This window comes from Atractosteus spatula, chromosome 16 (assembly GCF_055471065.1).
Source record: "Atractosteus spatula isolate fAtrSpa1 chromosome 16, fAtrSpa1.hap1, whole genome shotgun sequence".
Classification (NCBI taxonomy): Eukaryota; Metazoa; Chordata; class Actinopteri; order Semionotiformes; family Lepisosteidae; genus Atractosteus; species Atractosteus spatula.
The window spans coordinates 5400104-5422676 of NC_142721.1; the positions used below are offsets into that span (position 1 = coordinate 5400104).

At 37.1% G+C, this 22573-nt stretch overlaps 1 protein-coding gene across 2 annotated transcripts in view; it reads right to left on the reverse strand.

The window, feature by feature from the left end:
* Positions 1-22573, reverse strand: part of lsp1a (lymphocyte specific protein 1 a) — a 45389-nt gene that overhangs the window by 20084 nt on the left and 2732 nt on the right. The window contains exons 2-8 of one of the 2 annotated variants that reach the window (XM_088934736.1): positions 14331-14471; positions 9482-9842; positions 8722-8864; positions 5413-5665; positions 4689-4829; positions 2550-2591; positions 1156-1199 (exon numbers count right to left, since the gene is read on the reverse strand). In XM_088934736.1, the coding sequence (XP_088790862.1) occupies positions 1156-1199; positions 2550-2591; positions 4689-4829; positions 5413-5665; positions 8722-8864; positions 9482-9842; positions 14331-14471 (1125 nt within the window). The remainder of the gene's footprint in view (positions 1-1155; positions 1200-2549; positions 2592-4688; positions 4830-5412; positions 5666-8721; positions 8865-9481; positions 9843-14330; positions 14472-22573) is intronic. The other variant, XM_088934737.1, reaches the window with a different exon arrangement.

Genomic DNA, 22573 nt, shown 5'->3' on the forward strand with positions numbered 1-22573 from the left:
AAAACAAACCAATTTTTCATTTTTCTCACGTTCTGCATATACAGTACAGATAAAAATTGGCAAACAGTGGTGTTTTCTCAGGGAGATATGGATTTCATAAGATCTACTATATATTAGTTATACATATTAGTGAGAGAGAAAAAATATTTGGGGTTTATAGTTACTAATGAGAAACACAGAGGAACACCACTATTTGTGCAGACCTGGAGACGGAGAGATCATCAGAATTCAATGAGACTATGCCTGCCTGGAGGCAAAAACGTATATACTGTAGGATCCAAATTATCCGTTAAGTCTAGCTGATTAATGGAAGTTCTTAACTGAAGTTCAGGATGGATGATGACAAACAAGCCAATTTTGTCCAGCTGTTCTAAATCATAATCATTCCCAGCATTAACTGTAAACTGTATATCACATGCAAATGCCTCTTTTCAGACTGTATTTCACTTCACATGTCTCCCTTCCACCCCAGCTCCAGATTTACAGCTGCCTCATTCTGTGAGGGGGTCCCAGCCTCCTTGTACTATGGCCAGGAGCCTGCCCCTAAACCAACTGGGTTAACCCCAAAGTTTATTATTAAACGAATATATTATATTATTGAATATATTATATTTAAAATACTCAACAAACATTTGCAAAATCCACCTGATTCTCTGGTGTTGTTAATCCTTTTGAAATACTTTCGATAAGAGAGTGAGAATGCAACTGAAACTCCGAGCAAAAATAAAATTATATCTCGAAATCAAACCTGTTAAGGTCACAGAATGCACAGATCAGATAGTAAAGGTTGTTATTATATCTGAGAACCAATCAGGAATTATGTTGATCGATAATGACTAAGTAGTACAGACAAACTGGAGCTATGCCATGGTTAAGAGTAATATCTTTAAAGGCATCGTAACAAGATAATGACTTAACATCTGGTTACAATGAACTGGTATAAATCACAGCTGTCAAAATGTGCAACAGGAAGCATGGAACAGACCAGTGATGACTTGGCCTTCCCTGTCAAGCGTTAGTCAATGTTGACTCAGTCTATCAGTCTTAGTAGTGTCAGGGCTTCTTCAGCAGACAGTGGGAATCTGGGATGCTTTTAAATCCCCGATATTACTAGAAGATAGTGTCATTTTCTTGTGCGTGTTCAGATAAACTCACCTTTTCTTCAAGGACCGATTCAAAGACTCTGTTCTCTCCGTTATCTACAAATAAAGAAGAAAACTCTCTCAGGTCACTTTTCTGTTTTCTTTCAAAATGTTTCTATTGTGCAATTATTAAACAACACCTTGTTAAAGGCTTCTATTATTAGCACCGATGTTCTACCCTGTTCTATCCTGTTAGAGGTTTTAGTCCAAGTTATACAGCTTTTCAAAATCATGTGTATCCCGACATCATCATGAAAACAAATCTGGCAACTTGAATATCAGACTACGTTTTTCACTTGCAAAATGCAAATAAATGGTACACTAATATTCCATACAGCTTTACTGCGCACTTTCAAGGAATATCTCATATTGTGTGAATTTTAAGATACCAGTATACTATATTGAAGTCGTGGAGTCACTATCGCATCTAACAAAGTAATTTTAAAGCACCGTTACAAAAGAATGTGACAAATCCCAGGTTTTAGACTTGTTGTTGAACCATTCTTTACAATGCTACCACAAATAAAATATAGCAGTAACACAATGCCACTCCAATGTTCATTTATCAGCTTGCGATTTAATGGTACTCTGACACCTTAATAATGTGTTATCTCCAACACTTGTTAAATATTTATATAACAAGTATGTAGAGTGTTTGTAAAGTGGTAACAGTATTATGACTGAATGCCTGAGAAAACCAAACAGCACTCTTCTAGTAACACTGGAAAAATCCTTCTTAAAAATTTGGTCCAACCTAAACAAGATTAACTGCTTATTTTCCTTCTAGCAAAAATATAAACATTTTAAACAAGGTTTTATATTAGCTACATAATGTTCTAAACATTAATTATTCATTAAAGATAAATATAACTGTTCTTTAATCCAAATGTAGAAAACTGTTGATAAAAATCACATTTTGAGCTTGAAATATGTGCACATTTTGCATCGTTATAGGATATTTATAAAAATGTCGAAGGAAGGCATTTTAGGAATAACCTCACAAATATTATTGTCATGTACTATGGTTATTACTCTTGCCAGCAGTCACATTATTAACCAAAAGAAACAGCACCCTTTCATGAAGATATGATCCATAGGTTGGAAAATATAGGACTTTCCAAGACAACACATGACTTAAGATTGGCTATCAACCCAGAGCTCCTTGGTTCTGTAGAAGAACAACCTGACAAAAGTAACAATCCTGAACAGAAAGTGTACAGTATGTATAAAATAAACATCGGGGGGGGGGGGATTGGAAAAGAAAAGGACATGCAGCCCTGTTACCTTTTTGAGCTCCCAAAGCCAAGCAAACGCCAAAAAGATTATGTGCAAGGAACATCTTAAAATAATGTTTCACTCAAGCTATAACATTGACTTGAATTCCTTAGCCTCTGAATCCAGACTCACCGAGTAAGTATTCTCTGCTGCCACCCTCTCCTCACTCTCATTCTGAAATTACACAGATAAGCACACGACAGAGCAGATTGAGGGCAACAGGAAAGTAGCCAAAGCCATAGGTTCACCGCTTTAGCAACCCAGCAGTAAATGTATATTTTAGAGAAATTATTAAGAAAAGAAAAGAAACTGGGAGACATTTAGTTCATTTGTTTTTCTTTCCACGGTGTTAATAGTAAATGTTAAAAACTGATACACGACTGATACAGATATTTTTAGCATCAATTTGCTTAATCTAATGCAAAAATATAACATTTTACTTAACTCTGTATTATGCAATTGATGCAATTGTTGCAATTTGCTTGTCCTATTATGCAAAAACTGTTTAATACAGATGTAATAACATGAGTCAAAAAGGCATGGAAATCCATAGTAACTGTGTAAAAATCATTTTATTAAAACTGAATGTTACTCTTATCACCAAAACAATAATAAAATACAGTATGTCATGTTATTTCCCAGTTTTTAATCAAATATCTGAAAAAATATTTTTATAACTCAGAAGTATAATCCTACCATATGTTCATGTTAGAATATAATTTTAGACTTGAGTGTGCTAGACAATCAGCCACTGGAAAAAATATGCTTGCTTTTCAGTTCCGTTTTTTGTATTTATGTATGTATATATGTATATATGACCTCAGAGCATATTTTTTTTGTATTTTGAATTATTCTTCCAGAATGTCTTGACTTTATTTTCTCTACACCTAGATAGATAAAAGGGAGCAAAATAGTTCCCTGTTAGTGGTATAGCATAAATGGCTAACAAATGCAAAAAATGATGGTCAATATCACATTAATGTATCAATGGTACAAGGAAGAATTGTGAATTAGCCTGTTACAGTGTTAGGAGCACAGAAACTTAATGTTGTTGTTTCTAAAGAGCTTGCACATGCAACACACAACATTACAAGTCATTTCCTAAGAGTTTATCATGTGTTACTAGAACAGGAAAGATGAAGTCAGCTGGTCAGTTCTTCCCCAACATTCTTTCAGTGCATGAAGAAATGCAGGAAATGTCACAACATGAGCAGATCAAACCCCACAACCACATCAGCAAAGCACAAGACACCATGCCATCCCACTCAGCACAAAATGAGAGCTCATCAGTCTCTGCCTGCTGCTGGTACAAGCACTGACCCATATGAATTACGGAATGTCTTCATAAAAAGAAGCATTTTTAGGAAACAATTTTCCAGAACATTATAAGCAGTAAGCATTGTTCTGGTGTTGAATTGCAGTGAACTCAGAGTGCAGAAATTAGCACTTGAGAAAAATATTTGATGAGTACGATCATTTAGTTACAAATATAATAAGAGTCAGACAGAGACAATAATAAATGGCTTAAATTAAGTATACGCATATATTTATTACATACCTCTTATTAATATATTATGTTTGTTGCTCAAGAAAGACCAAGACAGATATGCTTTATACAGTACTGTATGTCTTGATTTTCATTAAAAAACAAAGTTTTAATGCTTATCAAACTGATGTCCAGTAAGTCTGTGATTCTGTGTTCATTAACAATGTGTTCATTGTGGGATTGACTATTTCCATATAAGATTAGGCTAAATGAGGCATGTGATGAATATATTATACCTCAGTCACACTACCGCACTAAAAATTCTTCTCCATCCCAACATATAACTTACAGGATAAAAAACAATGAGTAGTTTCTGTTAAGACATAGAAAAAACAAAAACATAGACATTCATCCTCAGTATGTTAGACATCTAAAAGGAAGTTGTTTTTAAACATGCACGATCCTTGCAGCAACACGCTAAGAGCAATTACCACTATTCATCGCATTCATAAAAGTGATAGAAGTACCAATTAAAATGTTTATCGTTTTTAAATCCAGCGCTTAACACAATATGAACGAAACAAAAACCAATGGGCACCAAACCTTTCAGCTTGAACTGTAATGCTACACCCCAATGCTGTTGACCCCTGTTGCTACCGTTTTATCACCACTGTCAACACTCAGTACGTTTGTGATTTTTTCATATGGTAAACCTTGTCCTGCTGTTTCTAAATCTGAGTGCTGAACGTGATGAGGTCTTTCCACCGGTCAGAGGGCTAGCATACCTTAAAAGTCGGGCTTTTGGGGGTGAGGGGGCTGAAAAGCTCCTCTCCTTCAGCACTTGAAGTGCTGAGGTGTTTCAGTCGCTTCTCTGCTGCTTCCATCCGCCTCTTCTCGATCTCCTCCTTCATCCTCCGCCTCTCCTCCTGCGAGAGAATTCACTCTTAATCACGGGAGACGCCCCCAGGCCAGGCCACTCACTACTCCCACCCAGCAAACAGCCTGCAAACTACTTGCCAAGACACTGCAAACAAAAACAGCAAAAGCTTCTGTAGGAGCCGACATTTGCGAAGAACGGAAAACAAAACTCAGCCCCCATACACACCGTGCTTGATGATCAGTTCTTTTAAGAGGTTACGTAACCCTACATGACTAAAATAAAAGTGCAAAAGTCACAAAATAACTATAATTGATTAACCATTTATTATCCACTGCAATAATTAGTAATGAAATGGCCACGTTTCAACTCAGGAGCATTAGCAGAACCCAAGAATCAAATGCAAAGTGCAAGATGGATAATAAATTCATCCAGGAACTTGTGTTTCTCTACAAGTGAGATCTCCAGTACTCCATCCTCAAGGCTCCACAACTGGACAACTGCATCTAGTGCGATTATACAAACGATGAAGGTTCGTATAATCTGTGAGAAGCGAAATGAGAAGAATGAGAACAGCTGTCTGTTACACATGGAGAGCGGAGACTGGGGGCGCGGAGCTGCTCGGCGCTCACCTCCTCCCTGAGCTGCCGCTCGTGCTCTTCCTGCTCTCGCCGCTGCTCTTCCTCCTCTCGGAGTCGCCGGCGCTCCTCCCTCCTCCGGTTCAGCTCCTCCAGCTCCACCTCGGCCTCCAGCTGCTTCTGCTTGAGCTGCTCAAACTCCTGGCTCTCCTTCTCCTGGTGGCTGCGCCGGATCTTCTCCAGCTTCTGCTCGGTCTCCAGGAAGACCTCCTGCTCCTCCTCAGCCTCCTGGGACTGGCTGAGGCTCCTGGAGAGGAAGAGCACAGCGCGGTGAAACTCGAGGGCTGCTGCGCCCTGACACGCGTACACGAGGCTGTATGGATTTCTCTTCATTTCCTTCTCACGCCCTTTATTTTACTTAACTGGTTCCATTCTTTACCCCTCTGCTCCTACTATACTTAGTACCGCCATCCACAGTCTCCTCTGTGTGTTGTAATTGTGTTTTATCTTGTGTATTTTTTATTTAATGTTGTTGTCATTCTGTAAAGAGCTTTGAGAAGCCACCTTTAAAGGCGCTATGTAAACTAAAGTTTATTATTATTATTATTATTATTGTTCTCAGACTTTTTCACTCATACTGTAGCTGTTGCCAGAGAAGTCTTTTGGGGGCCAATCACAATTCTCTGATGCAATCCATTCCATTTACTTTCATTCATTTGGCAGGTGCTGTTATGCAGAGCAATTAAGAATTGCATCTATTAAAATTCAAAATTCAAATGGTACACATACTGTAACAGTAGCATAAAATGAAAATAAAACCACAAAAAGCAGCCAGTTCAGGACTGATTAAGTGCAAGGATGTTGCAAAGTTCCTATGGAGATTTAGTGCCACTCGACAGAGATGAAGTAACATAAGATTAGTATATATCACATTACAAACACTAGTAAGTCTTCCATATTTCAGAAGACACTTGAGTAATCACTTTTACTTTTTAATTATTGACCACAGCATTTCAGAAATCACTTCACAGTATTTACTTCCTTGTTTATTTTATTTGAACATGGATTACAGTTTCACAGAAAGCCTAATTTCCAAATAGTGAAGTTTAGACTTCTGGCTGATTTCCACAGAACCCAGACAGTATAAGTTCATAATAACTACACAGAGTTTCCTCGTGATCGGTAATAGAATATCTCCATGTACAATGCCACAGATTCAGCTATAAAGCTGCAAAAAAAGAAACTGTCTGGTGAGAAATGTTAAACGACATGGATTTCCACTTATCCCGTCTAAGAGGGAACACAATATTTTGTCACAAATAATATATCTGGGTCCTTGAAATGTAGCTAATGTTGTTTGTTACATTTGCTATGTTTTTTTTTTTAATCTTACATTTATTTCCCGCTTTGTACTCTGCAGTTCTCTATGAAAAACAAACACACCTTAAAATCATTGAACCGGAAAAAAATTACAGTTCCAGTTTCAGTTACCCCTGTCAATACGTGGGAACTACTGAAACAGTCAGTCACATACTGTATTTGAGCCATACCATACTCTTCTGAAGAAACTGTCAACATTGGTAGAAAGGAAAAAAAAACTACTTCTCTTGACTTTCTGCACTTTCACCAGTTTAATAGGCCAATTCTTAAGATAAAACATTGCTATTTACTTCTGTGCGTTTATTCTGACCTTTCACATGATATCAATACAAACTAGGTGCCACATGTTCACAAGGAGGAAAAGAGGAAATTGTTTAATAAATAGAACCAAAAACCACACCCAGCAGGAACTGAAAACACTTTGCCCTTGGCTGATATTTCATGAGCCCTGGCTCGCTCTTTTTTTCTGACTACCGAAAATTAAATAAAATGTATTAACCTACTGAATAGCATTTGCTAATAATGAACCAATATGCAATTTATTATTAATGATCAATTATTACATGAATATTGTTCCTGATGTGGGATTCAGTTACAACAAAAAAGAATACCTGTAGTAAATATTTAACTAAAGTTAAACAGCTTAAACAGCTACAGTATATTGTTTTAAAAAGAAAGAAGGCAATGTTTTGAAATACATATTTTGAAATATGGCACTTGCCATATTTGTACTTATACATGTACACAAACATGTACATATGCTTTGTACATGTTTTTCAAATTCTATTTCTTTATGTTTAAACTTCTGCAAAACTGTGTATTACTGTAGCCTTATAACTATAACACAGAAGACTGTTTACTTCCAAAATTGCGATTTAGATATTGAGTTTCATTTTGTATCATGGGAAACAATTCATGCTTTAAAATATACTTGCTGTTTGCTTCTAAGTAGATGTAAAGTTTAATAAAATAAAATTAAATATAAATAAAAAATGCACTGTAATGCATTTTATTCCCAAATTTTCTGTGCATGTCAAAACAATAGCTTTATATCGCAACTGGACAGTGATCTTCAACAGAAGCACAGCAACGTTGAATAGCGAGTTAGCAGATCTCTTCTAGAAGAACAGAAAGTGAGCACCCTGCACCTTTGGCAAAGTCAGTGCTGTCCAGGATATTATATTTCAAGTTGCAGTGAATTTCCACTAAGTTCAGAGAGAAGACAACGTTGTTTTATGAACTGCACATTAATCAATTCCTGAATAAAATCAGTCATACACTCAGTGGCTTAAAACATCATTTTAAATCTTTAGGAAATGATGGCAAACACTGCAACATGCTTGCGCAGTTCTTGAATTCTGTGCCCACAGAATAAGAATTTAATAGAAATTCCACTACCTGTGTCCGATGTGAGAGGAAGATGATTTTCTTTGTCCTGCCATTGCTAACTGGATCAAGAGTTGCAGCTGTGTCTGAGCACACAGGGCAACGCTCAGGAAGGATGTTGAGCAAAAGGAAATGATGAAAGAAGCTATCATTGCCCTTAAGGATGTTATATTATACTGTAGCCATATGATATGGTTTCTTTGAAAACAAATTAAGATGCATTTCAGAAATGGCCTTTTGCAATATTAAATAGTTAGAGTGATACAGAAAGTAGGGGATGAACATCAATTTTCATACACACGTGTACTAATGCTGTTCGGGAGGACCCAGGTTCTGCAATCTTTTGGTGTTTCCCGATGAACAATAATAAAAGCAAATACATAACTAATTTGATTTTTACAAATATAACTTGGAAAAAGTTATGTTTGTTAATAGTTTAAGTAAATGAAATATACTGTATTTATTTATAAAAAATTTTAATTTTTTGCATGCATCCTTCTTTGCCTCATCCTTCTTTTACCATGCACCATTCACTTAAAAACTGAAGCAAACCAGGGTTTGTCATTAAATACACAGTTGCCTGTTGTGGTATATTACCTCTGCATCCTTTTAGTTTGAACTAAATGTGATGTCACTTCCTCTTCAGCTGCAGCTCCATTGCTGTTGATGTGCCTCACTTCCTGTTGCAGGAAGACTTTGGATTTGTATGTGACCTTCAGCTCCTTCTTATTTTCCTTAACCTGGAAATCCAGATTCCGACAACTGTTATCTCCTGTGCTCCTGTGCATCTTTTTATATACAGATCATTTTTTTACAGACTGTTTATTCACAGAACTCAAATTTAGTAATGTCCTATGACACGATGGTCTCGGAAAGAAAGGAGACCTTAACAAAAGAAATGCTCTAAGTTCTTCTAACTGCAGCTTTGCAGCTTGACCTGTCATTTAAATGAGAGGAAAAACAATTACAATTAAAGGCAGTTTTTAGAAAATGTGAATTTTTAAAACATGTTACATCATTTGAGATTGATAACTACTATGAAGCTCCATATATTTATTTTTCCTATGCTGTGAAACAAATCTATCATTTAAAATGTCATGTGCCGTTTCTTCTACAGTCTCTTCATCCAACTACAGTTTTGAATCAAGCTGGCATCTAATTAAAGTTATGCTCTTCTTGCTTATTGTATTCCATTGGAACTGTAGATATACTGTACATTATCTATCATATAAAAATGTGTTTATCAGTATAGTTAATTAATTCATTATATACACTCATTATATTAGATAGATAATTATATAGAAGTTAATATAAGCTTTTTTGTTTGTTTGGAAAATCCACAAGTGAAAGAAATTACCTTGTCATCCTTTTCTTTCCCTTTGTCTGCTTCCTGCCTTTCTTCATCTTTCCACGGTCTCTCATGGTCTTCCCTCTCTCTCCGTCTACCGGCCCCTTCTCCCGACCCGTGAGCATCCCCCAGGATCCTCCCATCGCTGGCCTTCCTCTCCCAGTCACCACACTCCTCTTCACCCTCTCGCTCCCTGGTTTCTCTCCAGCTTTCCAGAGTGGGTGCAGTGCTGGGCGCCCTCTCCTCAGCCCCCTGGCACTGCTCCTCCAGTCGCTTCTGTCTGCGCCTCTCCAGCTTCTGAGTCCAGTCGCTGAAGCCCTCGTCCTCCTCCAGCCCCTCCTGGCCGCTGGACTTCAGCTCACTGTCATACCTACGACGGCAAATAACCAGCAGCTCCGTTTCAGCATCACGCTTTGGCTAAAGACTAATGCGGAACGTTTTCAGAGTGCAGACGTATGAAACACAGCCACAGCCATTATATGCATTTGAAAAATGCACAGATCTGTTATGCGGACAATTTACAACACAACTCACGCCAGCTAGGTCAAACAAGCACTGCAGGATCTGACAACCATATCCTACAGGGCCTGATGCAGATGCTGGGTCTGAACACTTACATGTATATTCACACCATGGGTAGGAATATGTTGTGGGACTAAGCTACTGTAAAGCTCTTTACTTCTTGGCTCAGACAGAAAGAAAAGATTTCTTTAAAACAAAAGCTATTGCAGACTGTCAGAATGGCGTCTGCTTTATATAATGTCTGATTATGAGTTACTTGCAATTGAAATCTCCTGCCCCTATGTGTGACAAATTTTATTTGGGCCTCATTTTAGATCTGATCTTCCATTCACACACAAGTGCTAAATAACCTTTTTCACTCTATTCGAAATACACGGGCGGGTTTGTGAACTCCTGGATCTCAGACCCCACTTGATTTATATGGTAAACAAGAGAGACTGCCTACACTAGCAGTGTCATCCAGCCTTAAGTGGTTTAAGAGCTGCTTCTACACCCACTCAGTGCCAATTCTAGCAGCACTGAAAACCACAATCATTCTATACACTGTTAATAAGCCAAATAGAACCCTTACCAATGGTATTTCAGTTGCCTACAATATTTTTCAAAAGCATGTAAAATATCAGTTTAATAATGAAATAATAACAAAAAACAGAAAAAAAGGCATAATGTGCACACTTCATTCTGTCAAAATGTTTTCTGAAGAACAAATGCTGGCAATACAAATAAAAAAAACGAAATAGCTGACACTGACATGGTAGACCTTCAAAGAAGCAAATAGCCATTAAATATTTTAAAGAATTACAGAAAATGCAAAACATTTTAAAATCAGAATAAGCAGAAAACACATTGGGAGGTTAGAAGAAAGATTGAACTATGATTTACTTTATAATGATACCTGGAACACATACCAAACCTTAATTTCATTTATCAAAAAGATAACACTCTTCATTACCATCTGTATTTAAACAAATTACACCCTGGGGTGCAATGTAATGGTAAAAATTCAAAGGACTAAAGAATTACAGCGCTTAATCATCTTTAGAAATTAAAAATATTACAGTATATTAAAACCGGAGAAGCCCACAGTCTGCTAATAGCACTACAGAATACCACTTCAGATAACACAATGATGCACTTCAAATGTTTTTTTTTTAAATAAAGAGCACGAAAACCCCATGAAAGAGAATTTTATTACAACTTCAGGGTACAGTAGGTTGGAGAAGCAAACAGAATGGAGGAGGCTTTTGAGCTCAAAGGTTTATGTAGATCTTAAAAGAACAAAACAGAACCAAATTACCACTATTAGTCATGGAATAAAAATCGCAAACAAATATACTGTACTAAGGGAGGCAATGTGAATTCAGTAACTGAGATACTTAACAGCCTCTCCTCGAATACACAGGAGAACGAGCCTGTACAGGCTCTATCACCGCATCACTTGATTGGCAGCAGGACTAGTCTGTCTGTCTCTTTCTCCCACATACAGGTACCTATAATTCGGCTACTGCTGTAAATCCACACTAGTGGAAATGAGAAACAGGATGAGGTGCAGTTTTTTAAAGACCTGCTTAGCTGTTATATACTGTAGCATGAGTTCATCAATTAACACTACCACCCAGACATCAAAAGCAATGAGGGAAACAGATGTTTCTGTTTTTGGAGTCTTTTTTCTACATCACATGGCCTAGTGTGAGGTAACTATACCGATGAAAGAAATGAAGCAACGTTCAGTTACACCTGATTACCTCATACCGAAGGTAAAAAAGTGGTTAGAGGCATTGGTAAACAGTGGTGACTGTTTAGACTTGTCACAGCACTTTTTTATGAGGGTGCTGACGTTGTCATAGCAGGCTTTGAGAAATAATTGGGCTGAAAGGAAAACCTCACCTGCGAAACAGACCATTTTAAAAGAATGCTGAATTGGTACAGTGGAAGAGGTTTAATATAAAACAAGGTGGAAAGTTAGAAACATTGTCGTCATAGGCACACGTGGCTCAGTCTTTAAACATTTCAGAATAAAAGCACCCCCAAAATTCTTTATCACTTAAAAGTAGTTGTTGGCTCAGAAATGGCTAAAGGGCAAATCGCTATATCCTCAGGAACATCAACATGATATTTTTAATGATGTGCAGGGTGCATTTCACTGTACTATATTCCATAAACCTTAGTATTTGAAAGGTGGTAATGTGTACCCTTGCCCCCGACAGTTCATTTTATCTCTCCAGGAGCTGCCCAATGGAATGCAAATAACATACCAAAGTGTGAAGAGTCATGTTTTCTATTTTCTCCTAATGTTACCGGATGGTAAATTATATGAAATCTGGCAGCTTCTTATAGACAGCTTGTAATACATACATGAATTCCCTATCATTTTAATTCCTGCAGGTATATGTTCCGATTACTATGAAACATTTCAGACAAAGAATTGCTGCAGCTACAAGAAATCATGTTTATCCCTCTGAAACAAATTATATTACAGAACATCTTGCATGCTTTCAAACACTCCAGGTCTTTGTGTACAATACAATGCATTGTACTGAATGGTCTCTCTGATTCCACAAAAATATACAAGGTTTTCTACAGCCATCTTAGTTGCAGACGAACTGATACAGCTATCACCGACTGAATTTGCAACTGAAAATACTAAGCACAAAACATACTAGTTACAGCTGTCCCATAATGTCATTAATTAATCTAATTGAAAAAAGAAATGAGCATTGCACAAAGATGCAAGACCAATCCTCTTTAACATGGGCTATACAGAGCCAGCGTTAAAAAACATTACGTACTGCCATTTCCTCAGTGGTGGTGCAGTAAACATTCTTAGGCGCTTGGGTAATGAAAAGGCAGCTGTGACTCCTCCACAGAAAGAGAGTCTGCTCATGTTCCGTGGGCCACCCCATTTAACCTTGCAGTAAACATCCTCACCCTGTGCAAGCATTCTCAACATTGTGCTTGTTTCTCTACAACACATGCTGCGCAAGTGCAGACTGGACCACCAGCTCAGAAGACGTACTTCATTTAGCAAAAGTGAAATAAAAATCCCAAGACAATCAAGTACTGAACTGCCCAATGAGTTAAAAATGGCATAATGTACAGTAGACCATGTAGCGCAATGTAAAACATGTTAAACATCAATATAACTAAAAGTTGTATGTTTCGGACGTATGTGCTATCTGAAATATCAACATTGGAATTACTGTAGGTAGTTTTTCATTTTTTCGTTTTCATCTTTTCATTTTCCCAAAAGAATCCACATTATTTTCGCCATTTTTGAAGCATCTATTCTTTTGGTATTGTTGCTAATTATAGTAGCTTGTGTTGCAATATTTGTATTTTTTTTCATAAGCACAATAACACACTTCAAACAGGGTAGTGGTTACATCACAGCCCTGTTCAGGTGGTTGGAGATGTATCCTTGATGTATCCTTGAGCCTCATAGTTCACAAACCCCCCTGGTTGCATGGCAATTTACTAACTACTGCAGTCCATGCCATTAGTTCTGTTTATGAACACTTCAGTGCACATGCTGTTAAAGTGAAAACACTAGCTTTGGGATTTCACACTCTGTGGAAATATAGACCCTAAAGACTTTAATCAGACAGCATCAGCTGTTTTACATCAAGACTTAATAAGTTAGGCAAACTGCAATCTGTGAATACTAGTTGCTCTGGATGACTAGGTTTAAGTATATTTCTCAAGATAAACAGTCTTTCTTCCAATTCTTAAAGGGAAAAGAATACCAATGAAGTAAAAGAAACTGAACATACAGTTAGCAACAAAGAAACATTAGCAATTATTTCAGCTACTGTATATTTATATTTGTATTCGGTAGGTTTTGTAAAACATCTGATGTCATAGTTAGCCCCTTCACCATTCCCTTAGTACCCTTACTCTCCAACGGGTAAACAAACTCATGGCTCAAGGCCATTTTGAAGTTATTTCAATATTGTATATACTATTTTAAAATGGAACGTAAAATATTTCTGAAAACAAGTTTCAAAAAGGAACCAATTTCAGTTGCACTTCAATTAAAGTCAGCCGTGATGTGAAATCAGTGGTACAGAGTTACAAATAAAAGGAGTGTGGACGTATGGAACAAGCTACCCAGCCATACTGTTGAAAACAATAACCTAGCTTCCTTCAGGAAATGGCTGGATGAGTTCCTTGGATCAAGTAATTATCCTTCATCATTTAATTGATCCATAATCAAGTAATTTGATCCTGGGATCAAGTACTATCAATAGGCTAGGAGGAGTGAATGACCTCCTCTCATTTGTAACCTCTCTTGTGTAGGATGCCTCACGCTGCCACCTCTTTTTAACCCATTACTTACTGACTGTGCTCGGCTGGCTGGCCGTCTTCTGAAACAAGTCCTCCCGCGCTGGAGTTCTGGCTTCGAAACGCCTCTCGAGCCCGTCGTCGACGCTCTCTGGCAATCTCTTCCTCATCCTCTATGCTCCTCTGTGCTGTCAGTCTGAGAGGAAGCAGAGGAACAGAACTAATGCATTGAAAAAAATGAAAATTAAAATAATTTATTTTTGTTCGGTCTGATACCAAGAAGAAGCATTCCATTTTTTTCTTTAAAAAAAAAAGCCACATAAAACATTAAAGGAAGTCATGTAAATCAGTTTTTCCAGACATTCATATAGAGATACGACAGAGAAGTATTAATATGATGGCATCAGCCAACAATATAAAACCCCATTCAGTCACATTAAAACAAGAAACTTGGCATGAAATGAAAAAGTGCGGAAATTTACAATGACCTCTGAGCACATCTTTCAAAACAATTGCTTTGAGATTTATTAGACTCCATGTTGCCAGAGGTGCAGCTGCTACACAATTTAGAGGTCGTTGTGAGTGAATACTTCCAAACAAAAGTAGGATTTGAATCACCAAAACATCTTTTCTGTTTACGTGGCTAATAAACACACTTTGTGAAGGCCATTCTTCAAAACCAATCAGAATGATTCTGCCAGAAACAGCATAATTCCCTAAACTAAAATCACGTCAATGACTCAGCAAACAAAAATGTTGTAACAAAACTGTTAAATTGAATTTTTTTTTTCTGTTGGAAAGCATATTTTATATATATCCTCAAAGTAAACCATGTTATCAAATCTGAGCACAACCAAACTATAAAGTTAAAATAGTTACATTGTTACAATTAACTGTATTGTTGTAAAACAGATAAAATATTAGATTCTTATAGAGCTAGAAAGCTAAAAAATATGCCTAGATTTTTGTTAAAGCAAAAGAATCAGAAATAACTTAAATGTATCAGATCATGCATAACAATGCAACATGAAATTCATGATTCCCATAAAACTAAATGGTTGATTCTTTGAGTTAGAAATAGAGTAAAACTGGAAACTGTTTTCAAACAGCACCTTTTCTAAATTATCCACAGAGGTAAAGAAAACTAGAAAAAGACTGGTTGGTCGAAATGGAAAAATATTCTTAAAAACGCAAGGGACAAATGTGCAGCAACTTGTCCTGTGAGGCATTAGTCCAAAAGCTAACAGATGTAAATTGACTTAATCCCACTAATACAGTCGGGGTTGACTGTCTGGGAGATCCTCGTGAGAATGTGATTGTTTTTTTCCTCCTAAAGATGGATTTTGATTTACGGAAATGACAGCGTAGGAGAAACTGACGCACTTAACTGTGAGAAGCTTGCAAGTTCATACCCATGAATCCCCTGGAGAAACGTTGCCTGAAGCTGTAATGTGAACATCTCATACTGTGCTTCCTAAACGTCTGCAATACTGAGTTTTAAGAGTCAGTGCATCAAGAACTTGTGAAATAACCAATGGCAATCATGTTTCAAAAGTATGCTGCAATTCAGATAACTAAAAGAAGTACAAAATACCACATGATCCTACTTTACTCTACCTTTTACAATTATGCATTTTTTACAGTTTTTAATAAATAAAAGTGTTATTTTCTACCATTAAAAGGTTGATTGCCATTTGTGACACTGTGGCATTTGTTTTCTGGAGTACAGGGCCCACACTGAGCCACTTCACATTAAATAAGAACACGGGGCTTCTTGACACGTTAACTCGACAGAAATAAAATGTGCACTTCAATACACGTTAAAGCCACTTCACAATGAAGTGCCATCCCGAGCAGGCTACATTTCAAGTGCGGTTGTTTATGCTGGAAACTCTAGAAACATGAACACGAATCCATTTTGTGCAAGTCAGCCTTAGCCTCTGTCTCATGCTGGGGTTCAAAAGGATTACACTGCTGGCAGCCGACTGCACCTCTAAAGTGAGATATATTAGAGAGGGCAGCTAAGTCTGGTCTCCATAGTGATTACTGCTTCCTTCCTATTAGATTTAGTCTGCAGTCTTTCTCACCAGCGTTATCCAAGAGCTAAGCACAATATTGCAGCTTTCATTTCAAAACTTTCAGGAGATCTTCAGCAATACTAAAGCCGGCTTAGGAAAGATATTTCACACAATACTGGATACAGCACAATACAGTGTATACTGGATATGATTACATAAGTGGTGTGCAATTATGGTTTCTCAGTTCCTTTGTTTTTTATGATTTGTGTATTAAAACTGTCATTTGTTTTATGAATAAACAGGCAACCAACACAAGATAAATTCAAGGACTGTAGCTGCTTTCAACAGCTACAACATCTATACCAATTTATGAATACACGAATATATAGTCTATATGATTTAGAAATAATGGAATTTCAAATCTGAGCTTCTAGGGAGACACGAAGTACTGTATAAGGATGCTTCATATTATTTGGAGTCTAATACAGAAGAAAAACCAGAACTCCTGCTAGAGCTACTCACAGTCAGTGTTGAGAGTATTGAAATAGCCAAGCCACTTCATTTTAGATTGTTACTTTCTGGGTTTAGTAATAAATATTTACAGTTTTGAAATAGATCAAAGTGGAGGTGAAAAAACAAAGGCAATTCATTATGGGGTTTTTTTTATTATCACAAATACTTTTAACATGCATTCATGAGTCTCCTGGGGTTTCAGTGTTACTTAAATCTGAATATTATTTGACTTTGGCAGTCATTGCAAAAGATAAAGGAAGAAACCATGGCAGAATATTATAAGTGCTGTCTGTGTATCCTCTGCACAGATGTTAGTAGCTCTAGCAACAGTAGTTTTGGTTTTCTTATTCACATCTAGAGTCATATTGAAATGTTTTATCACTTCCCATGCCTGGAATAGGAAAGCAATAGGAATCAGGTAATGTTTACTGTGTACTGTTGACTAAACACATTTTGGTCACTAATGCAGTTGTTATGAGTCCTGGAAACTCAGATTTCAGACCCCCTAATCATTAGAGGATGCTGCCTTGGTGCTGGCTTTTGGAAGTTCAGAAACAATGTTCATTTTGCACAGCAAAGGATCGAGGCAGGGAATTACTGTTAAATCTTCACTTTTGAGCTACAAGTGCTCTGCCCTGTTCCTCTTCTGTCCTAACCACTGAATTAGATCATTGCATTGGCACAGCGAAGAGTAAAAAAAAGGGGAGAGGTTAAAAGGTTGCGTCGCAGCTGTAATTAGGTTGAGGTTTGGAGAGGCAGATTTCACAAACCGCACATTCAGGACCTGTGGGACAGTTCTGGAAGTGAAGGACCTTCCCCAAAGGCAGCTGAATTCACACAGCTTTGTCATGCTCCATGGAATGACTGAAAGTATTCAGCAAGGCCTTTGTAAAGAGCTGTACTGACTGTTCAAGGAGACAGACCATAGTCAAGACAGACATGCCACAAGAAACCTGGAAAATATTTGCGTAGTGTAAGAGCACGACTCACAATGAGCAAATACAATATTCAAATGGGCATGTTGATCATTTCTTGTGCTTCTAGAATTAAAAAGCAAACTAACCAATTTCTTTGTGAACTACACAACCAGAGAGGCTGATTTTAAATGCAGTACGTGTGTGAATCTCTCTACAAAACTAAAATTATACACGACTAATTACAAAAGCGGTTTCAAAACGTTAGGTGCAGGTTAGCACCCCATCTTCCTGGCTTGGAAATGTTTGCAATCATTTTTCTATCTCCACATCCATAACAGCACATGTCCCATCATGCCTGCTTGGTGAACAAAGTTGAAACAAAACAGCACATTGTTAGAAATCCAGATGGTGTCACATTACGTGTCGCAGGAGATGATGATTAATAGGTTCAAAGTGGGAACTGCAAGAGCTTAGCAACTGCTCAGATGAAATGAAATGGGTCACCTCAGGATTGAGTCTTGGCAAGTGCAAGCTGGAAAAGATCAGCAAGGTTACTGTTTGAAGACCCTGTTTTACTGTTGTTTATGCATTCACTCATTTTAGGAGCTGGGTAAGCATTTATACTACTTTACTCACTACAAAAGGTTCCATTAAGTTGCAAAAATAACACTTGAAAATAATATGCATACAGTATATCTGTCTCTTTCTTATTGTTCAGACTTGTTTTCACCAAGAAGAACAGTGATAAATCAGGAGAGGCCATTCAGCTAGCTTAGTTGGTAGACAAAGGATTTCGTCTGGCCATTTCTTTAAGGAAGACAAGGTCTCAGCTTCAATAACAGGACAGCTTCGCCATATTGTTTGCCTTTTTTATAGCTTCCCCACATTGTATAGAAGAAGCAAATGATGCATCAACAGAAGTACCTGAATCTTTTTTTTTATATGCAGCCTCCTCCTATGATTATTTTGAATCCTCTCCATTGGCAAAGAAATATTTACTTTTTTATTTTTAAGAGGTATGTAATAACAGTCTTCCAATAGTGGGCCTGGAGTAAATGATGAAGGCACAAAGGAAAGAAAATCAGCTGCTAGATAAAAATGTGTTACTATACAATGTGCAGGCACCAACAGTCCAGTTTAAAGATATAGTAGTCTGCATTTTGTGGGAAGTGCGGCCTTGGAGAGCCTTGAAAACTGCATTATTTAGCATGAAGATTGGCTTCAGTACAACGTGCAAGATCTGGCACTATATGCTATTTTTCCAGTGCAAAATTTCAAGTTTGGCCGTTAAAGACTGCCAGATATTCAAAAGGTGGCTGTCACAGAAATCTCCACCAAGAAAGCAAGACAGGCAGCAGAGGGGTGACTGTAACTCTTTAGCTGAAGAAATCAGAATATTCCACACAGCTCCCGATCCCATTACATAGTTTAAATGAACTTTTTAATAATAACATACTTAAACTTGTTTTTCCACATGCCCACATGGAATTAGGAGCTGCACTTGGATATGATATCACTTTTACAGTTCTGCTGCTGCTAAGAAAAATGTACTATATCAAGCAAAATACTGCTATTTTTTATTTCTTTTCTTATATACCCAGTCAGAGAATGCATTATCTACAGAAGGGGTAAATCTAACTCTCTTATCCTCAATCACTAGATTCTGTTTCTCTATTTTGAATCTAATGAGCAAAAGATGAAGAGCTAGTTATTAGACCAGCCATCTGATAAGTAGAGATAACGGACCTCTAGTATTCAGCTGATGCTCAAGGTAATCTGGCTTTCCCGTCAACACTGGGGACACTATCTTCAGTGCTGAGTGTAGTCTGCCCATCTTGACAAAACTGTGAAACTGACTTGCAGTGTGACACCAACCTTCTTGATGAAGCACAAAGAAATTCAGATCTAAATTGAATAATTCCATCAGTCTGCTCTACATTAGAAATGTATTACATCAGTTATATTCTAAGGGGATGAGTAAGACGAAAACAACTTCAGAATTCTAAATGCAGTATTTTTAATAAAGTGGCAGGATTGTCAAGGTTGACAATGGTATCCTTGTTACAAGTTTCTGTTTAGATAAATGCAGTCCTTTCTGCATGAGGGCTAATGCCAGAATGTGCTTTTTTTCCCATTTGTATGAAAAGCCAAGTGAACTTTGTAACATAGATATCAGAAAAGACAAAAAACAAGGTTTCATTTACAAAAGAGATCATTGAACTAGAGAAAATGTCATGTTGATGAAGCCACAAACAGCTCACCAGGGAGTATTGAGATGAGTCACTGAATGTGCTAGAAGAGACTTTTGACAAATTAATGCAAAGAACATGATTTTACATGCATAACAGCTCAAAGTTACAAAAGACATACTTTAACCAGTACTTTGACGTACTGATGTACTTTGTCTCATTGTAATGCAAGACCCGTTTCATTTAAGTTATACCATCTGTATGCATTAGTTAACCCTACATGTAGGCACTCTGTTTCTTGCTGCTGTCATGGAGCAATTGTGATCCTGAAAATCACTAAGATCTGCTTTATCCATTACCCACTTAATGGATTAAATAATTACACCTAATTCTAAAGCGAGGTTACACTTTAAAAACAGGGATGATCCTTCATTATGAAGATTATTATGCAGAAAGATGGCAGATAAGCACATCAAGTGCATATACGCATTGTTAAACTTTTGCAAGAGGTTAATTCCAGGATGAAACAGAAATGAACCTTTCCACATTGAGATGAGTTTTATACTCGTGGACGAGCATGATTAAGTAGACATTGGTTTTAGCAAAGCACTCCAGTATAGTTAAAATAACGATGTGCAGCAAGACGACCTTAAAAAAACAACAACTGTTGTGTCATCTCCAAAACAATCTTCCTTCAAAAAAATAAGAAAACTCTGTTACATTATGAGCATGTGCTCTATTTTTACCAATCAGACGAGAAATATTTTGTGCCAATATCCAACATTGCACAACAAATACACATGGCTCTTAAAGATGCCAGCAAAATTGCTAGAGCACTTTCCCTCTCTTTCACTGAGCTTTGACATTGCTAGTGTGATAAAAGTTGGCTAACCCATGTGTGTTTTATAAGTGAACATTTTCTTACTTATTTCCTTAGCTATGAAAACTATTGTAACTTGTACCTTAAATGTCAGAGTCTTTGTCATTTTACACTCAGAAGGTAATGACATTTTTAAAATGGAGGTGGGAGATAGTTTCCAAATCACAAAGTAATCGCAGTCTCAATAGTACCATACTCAGATAGGTTGATTATTAATTGCTGCATAAAGAATAATTGTTAATTATTCATTAATAATTGTCACCAAGAAATACAAAGAGGTTAAATGCCATATATTATACCTTTGCATTTCTGTTAAAACATTCTTTCAAAGCTGTAAATATTTAATGTTGCATTGAAATTGTGATTGTTTGTTGTAAGTGCATCCAGTGTGTACACGAGAGTTTTTTTTAAACAACCCGGGAGTTAATCATTGCACTATGACTGAGAATGCGCCAGTGTACAACTGGATCAGACCTCATTTCCTACTGCCCCAGGGTTTGTAGGGTTCAACGGCAATCTGTAGGGTTCTCAAAATTCCATTGGCTTTTCTGTTTGTGTTTTATATATGATGAGATCCCTGTGCTAATTATTAAATTATCTTGTGTACAATTTTAACTTTATGCAGACTTAATATTGGGGAAACAGCAACTTGGATGACTGCAGAGTCAACAGAGAACACTGTTTTAGAATATTATCTGGATTACAAGCATTTGGCTTACATAATAAGCAATAATGTTTCACAAAGGTCATATGTACAGTAAGAGTCTGCCATACTTTTTACACCCCCCAATAATATTTCTATAACCACGTGTCTGGTTTGGAAACCATTGTAAGTTTCCCTTAATACTCATATTAAAATAATGTTACTGCTCCCCGGTCTATCTGTACAAAAACCTACCCTTAGGGCGCAAGCAGGTACGTTTAAGAAGTATCACCACTTTTCACTGCTGTTGGTTTTTATGTGGAGCTTGAACAATCTTTCTGCAGTAACCGTCTGTGGTTACATTTGTTTATTATATATTCCAAACAGCTCACCCTGTTTTGCTTTTATTTAATAAACAGGATGATACCAAATGTACACATTAGTTCCATATACAAATCAAGGCGTCTAAATTTTTTTATGGGGTCTGGGGGAGGGGGGGGTCCATGGATTTTATGAATACATGTCTCTGGAATCCTTAAATAATTTCATATATAAATAATCACTATTTGTCCACAAATACTATAGTGTAACAAACCTCAAATATTGTACTTTGTTATTAAAAACTACTGCTACTATATTTTGAAAAGTATAATGCAGGTAAACGGAAAACACAAAATTTAAGATGAGCCTCTATTTTCACAAAATTAATAATCTCCATGTGGCCTAGTGTGTGCTTTAACACAGATGTTCCACAAACACAAAGCAAACAAACCTTTTCTATAATGTTCTGTTGAAAGGTAAGCAAGGAATGTCCCAGACTATTTGTGTTGCCCGATTCCAAAACTGACAGACCTTGGTAGAAAATTCTGCTGAAGGATGCAAGTATTCTGAAAGTTTATTGTCCCTTCCTGTCAGCCACTAAAACCCACCACATTCCTTTGTGTCTTATCTCACCATTATCATAAACAGTAGGGACACTGCAAGTGAAGGGAGTTGGATTAAATGACCAGGATTGAGCAATGCCTAATGTAGAACAGCACTGATACTGGGTCAAAGAGGAAAACAAATATCAGAGAGGGCTTTATGTCCTTATCTTTAATGTTTTACCTCTGACATCAGTGATCACTTGCAGGGTTAA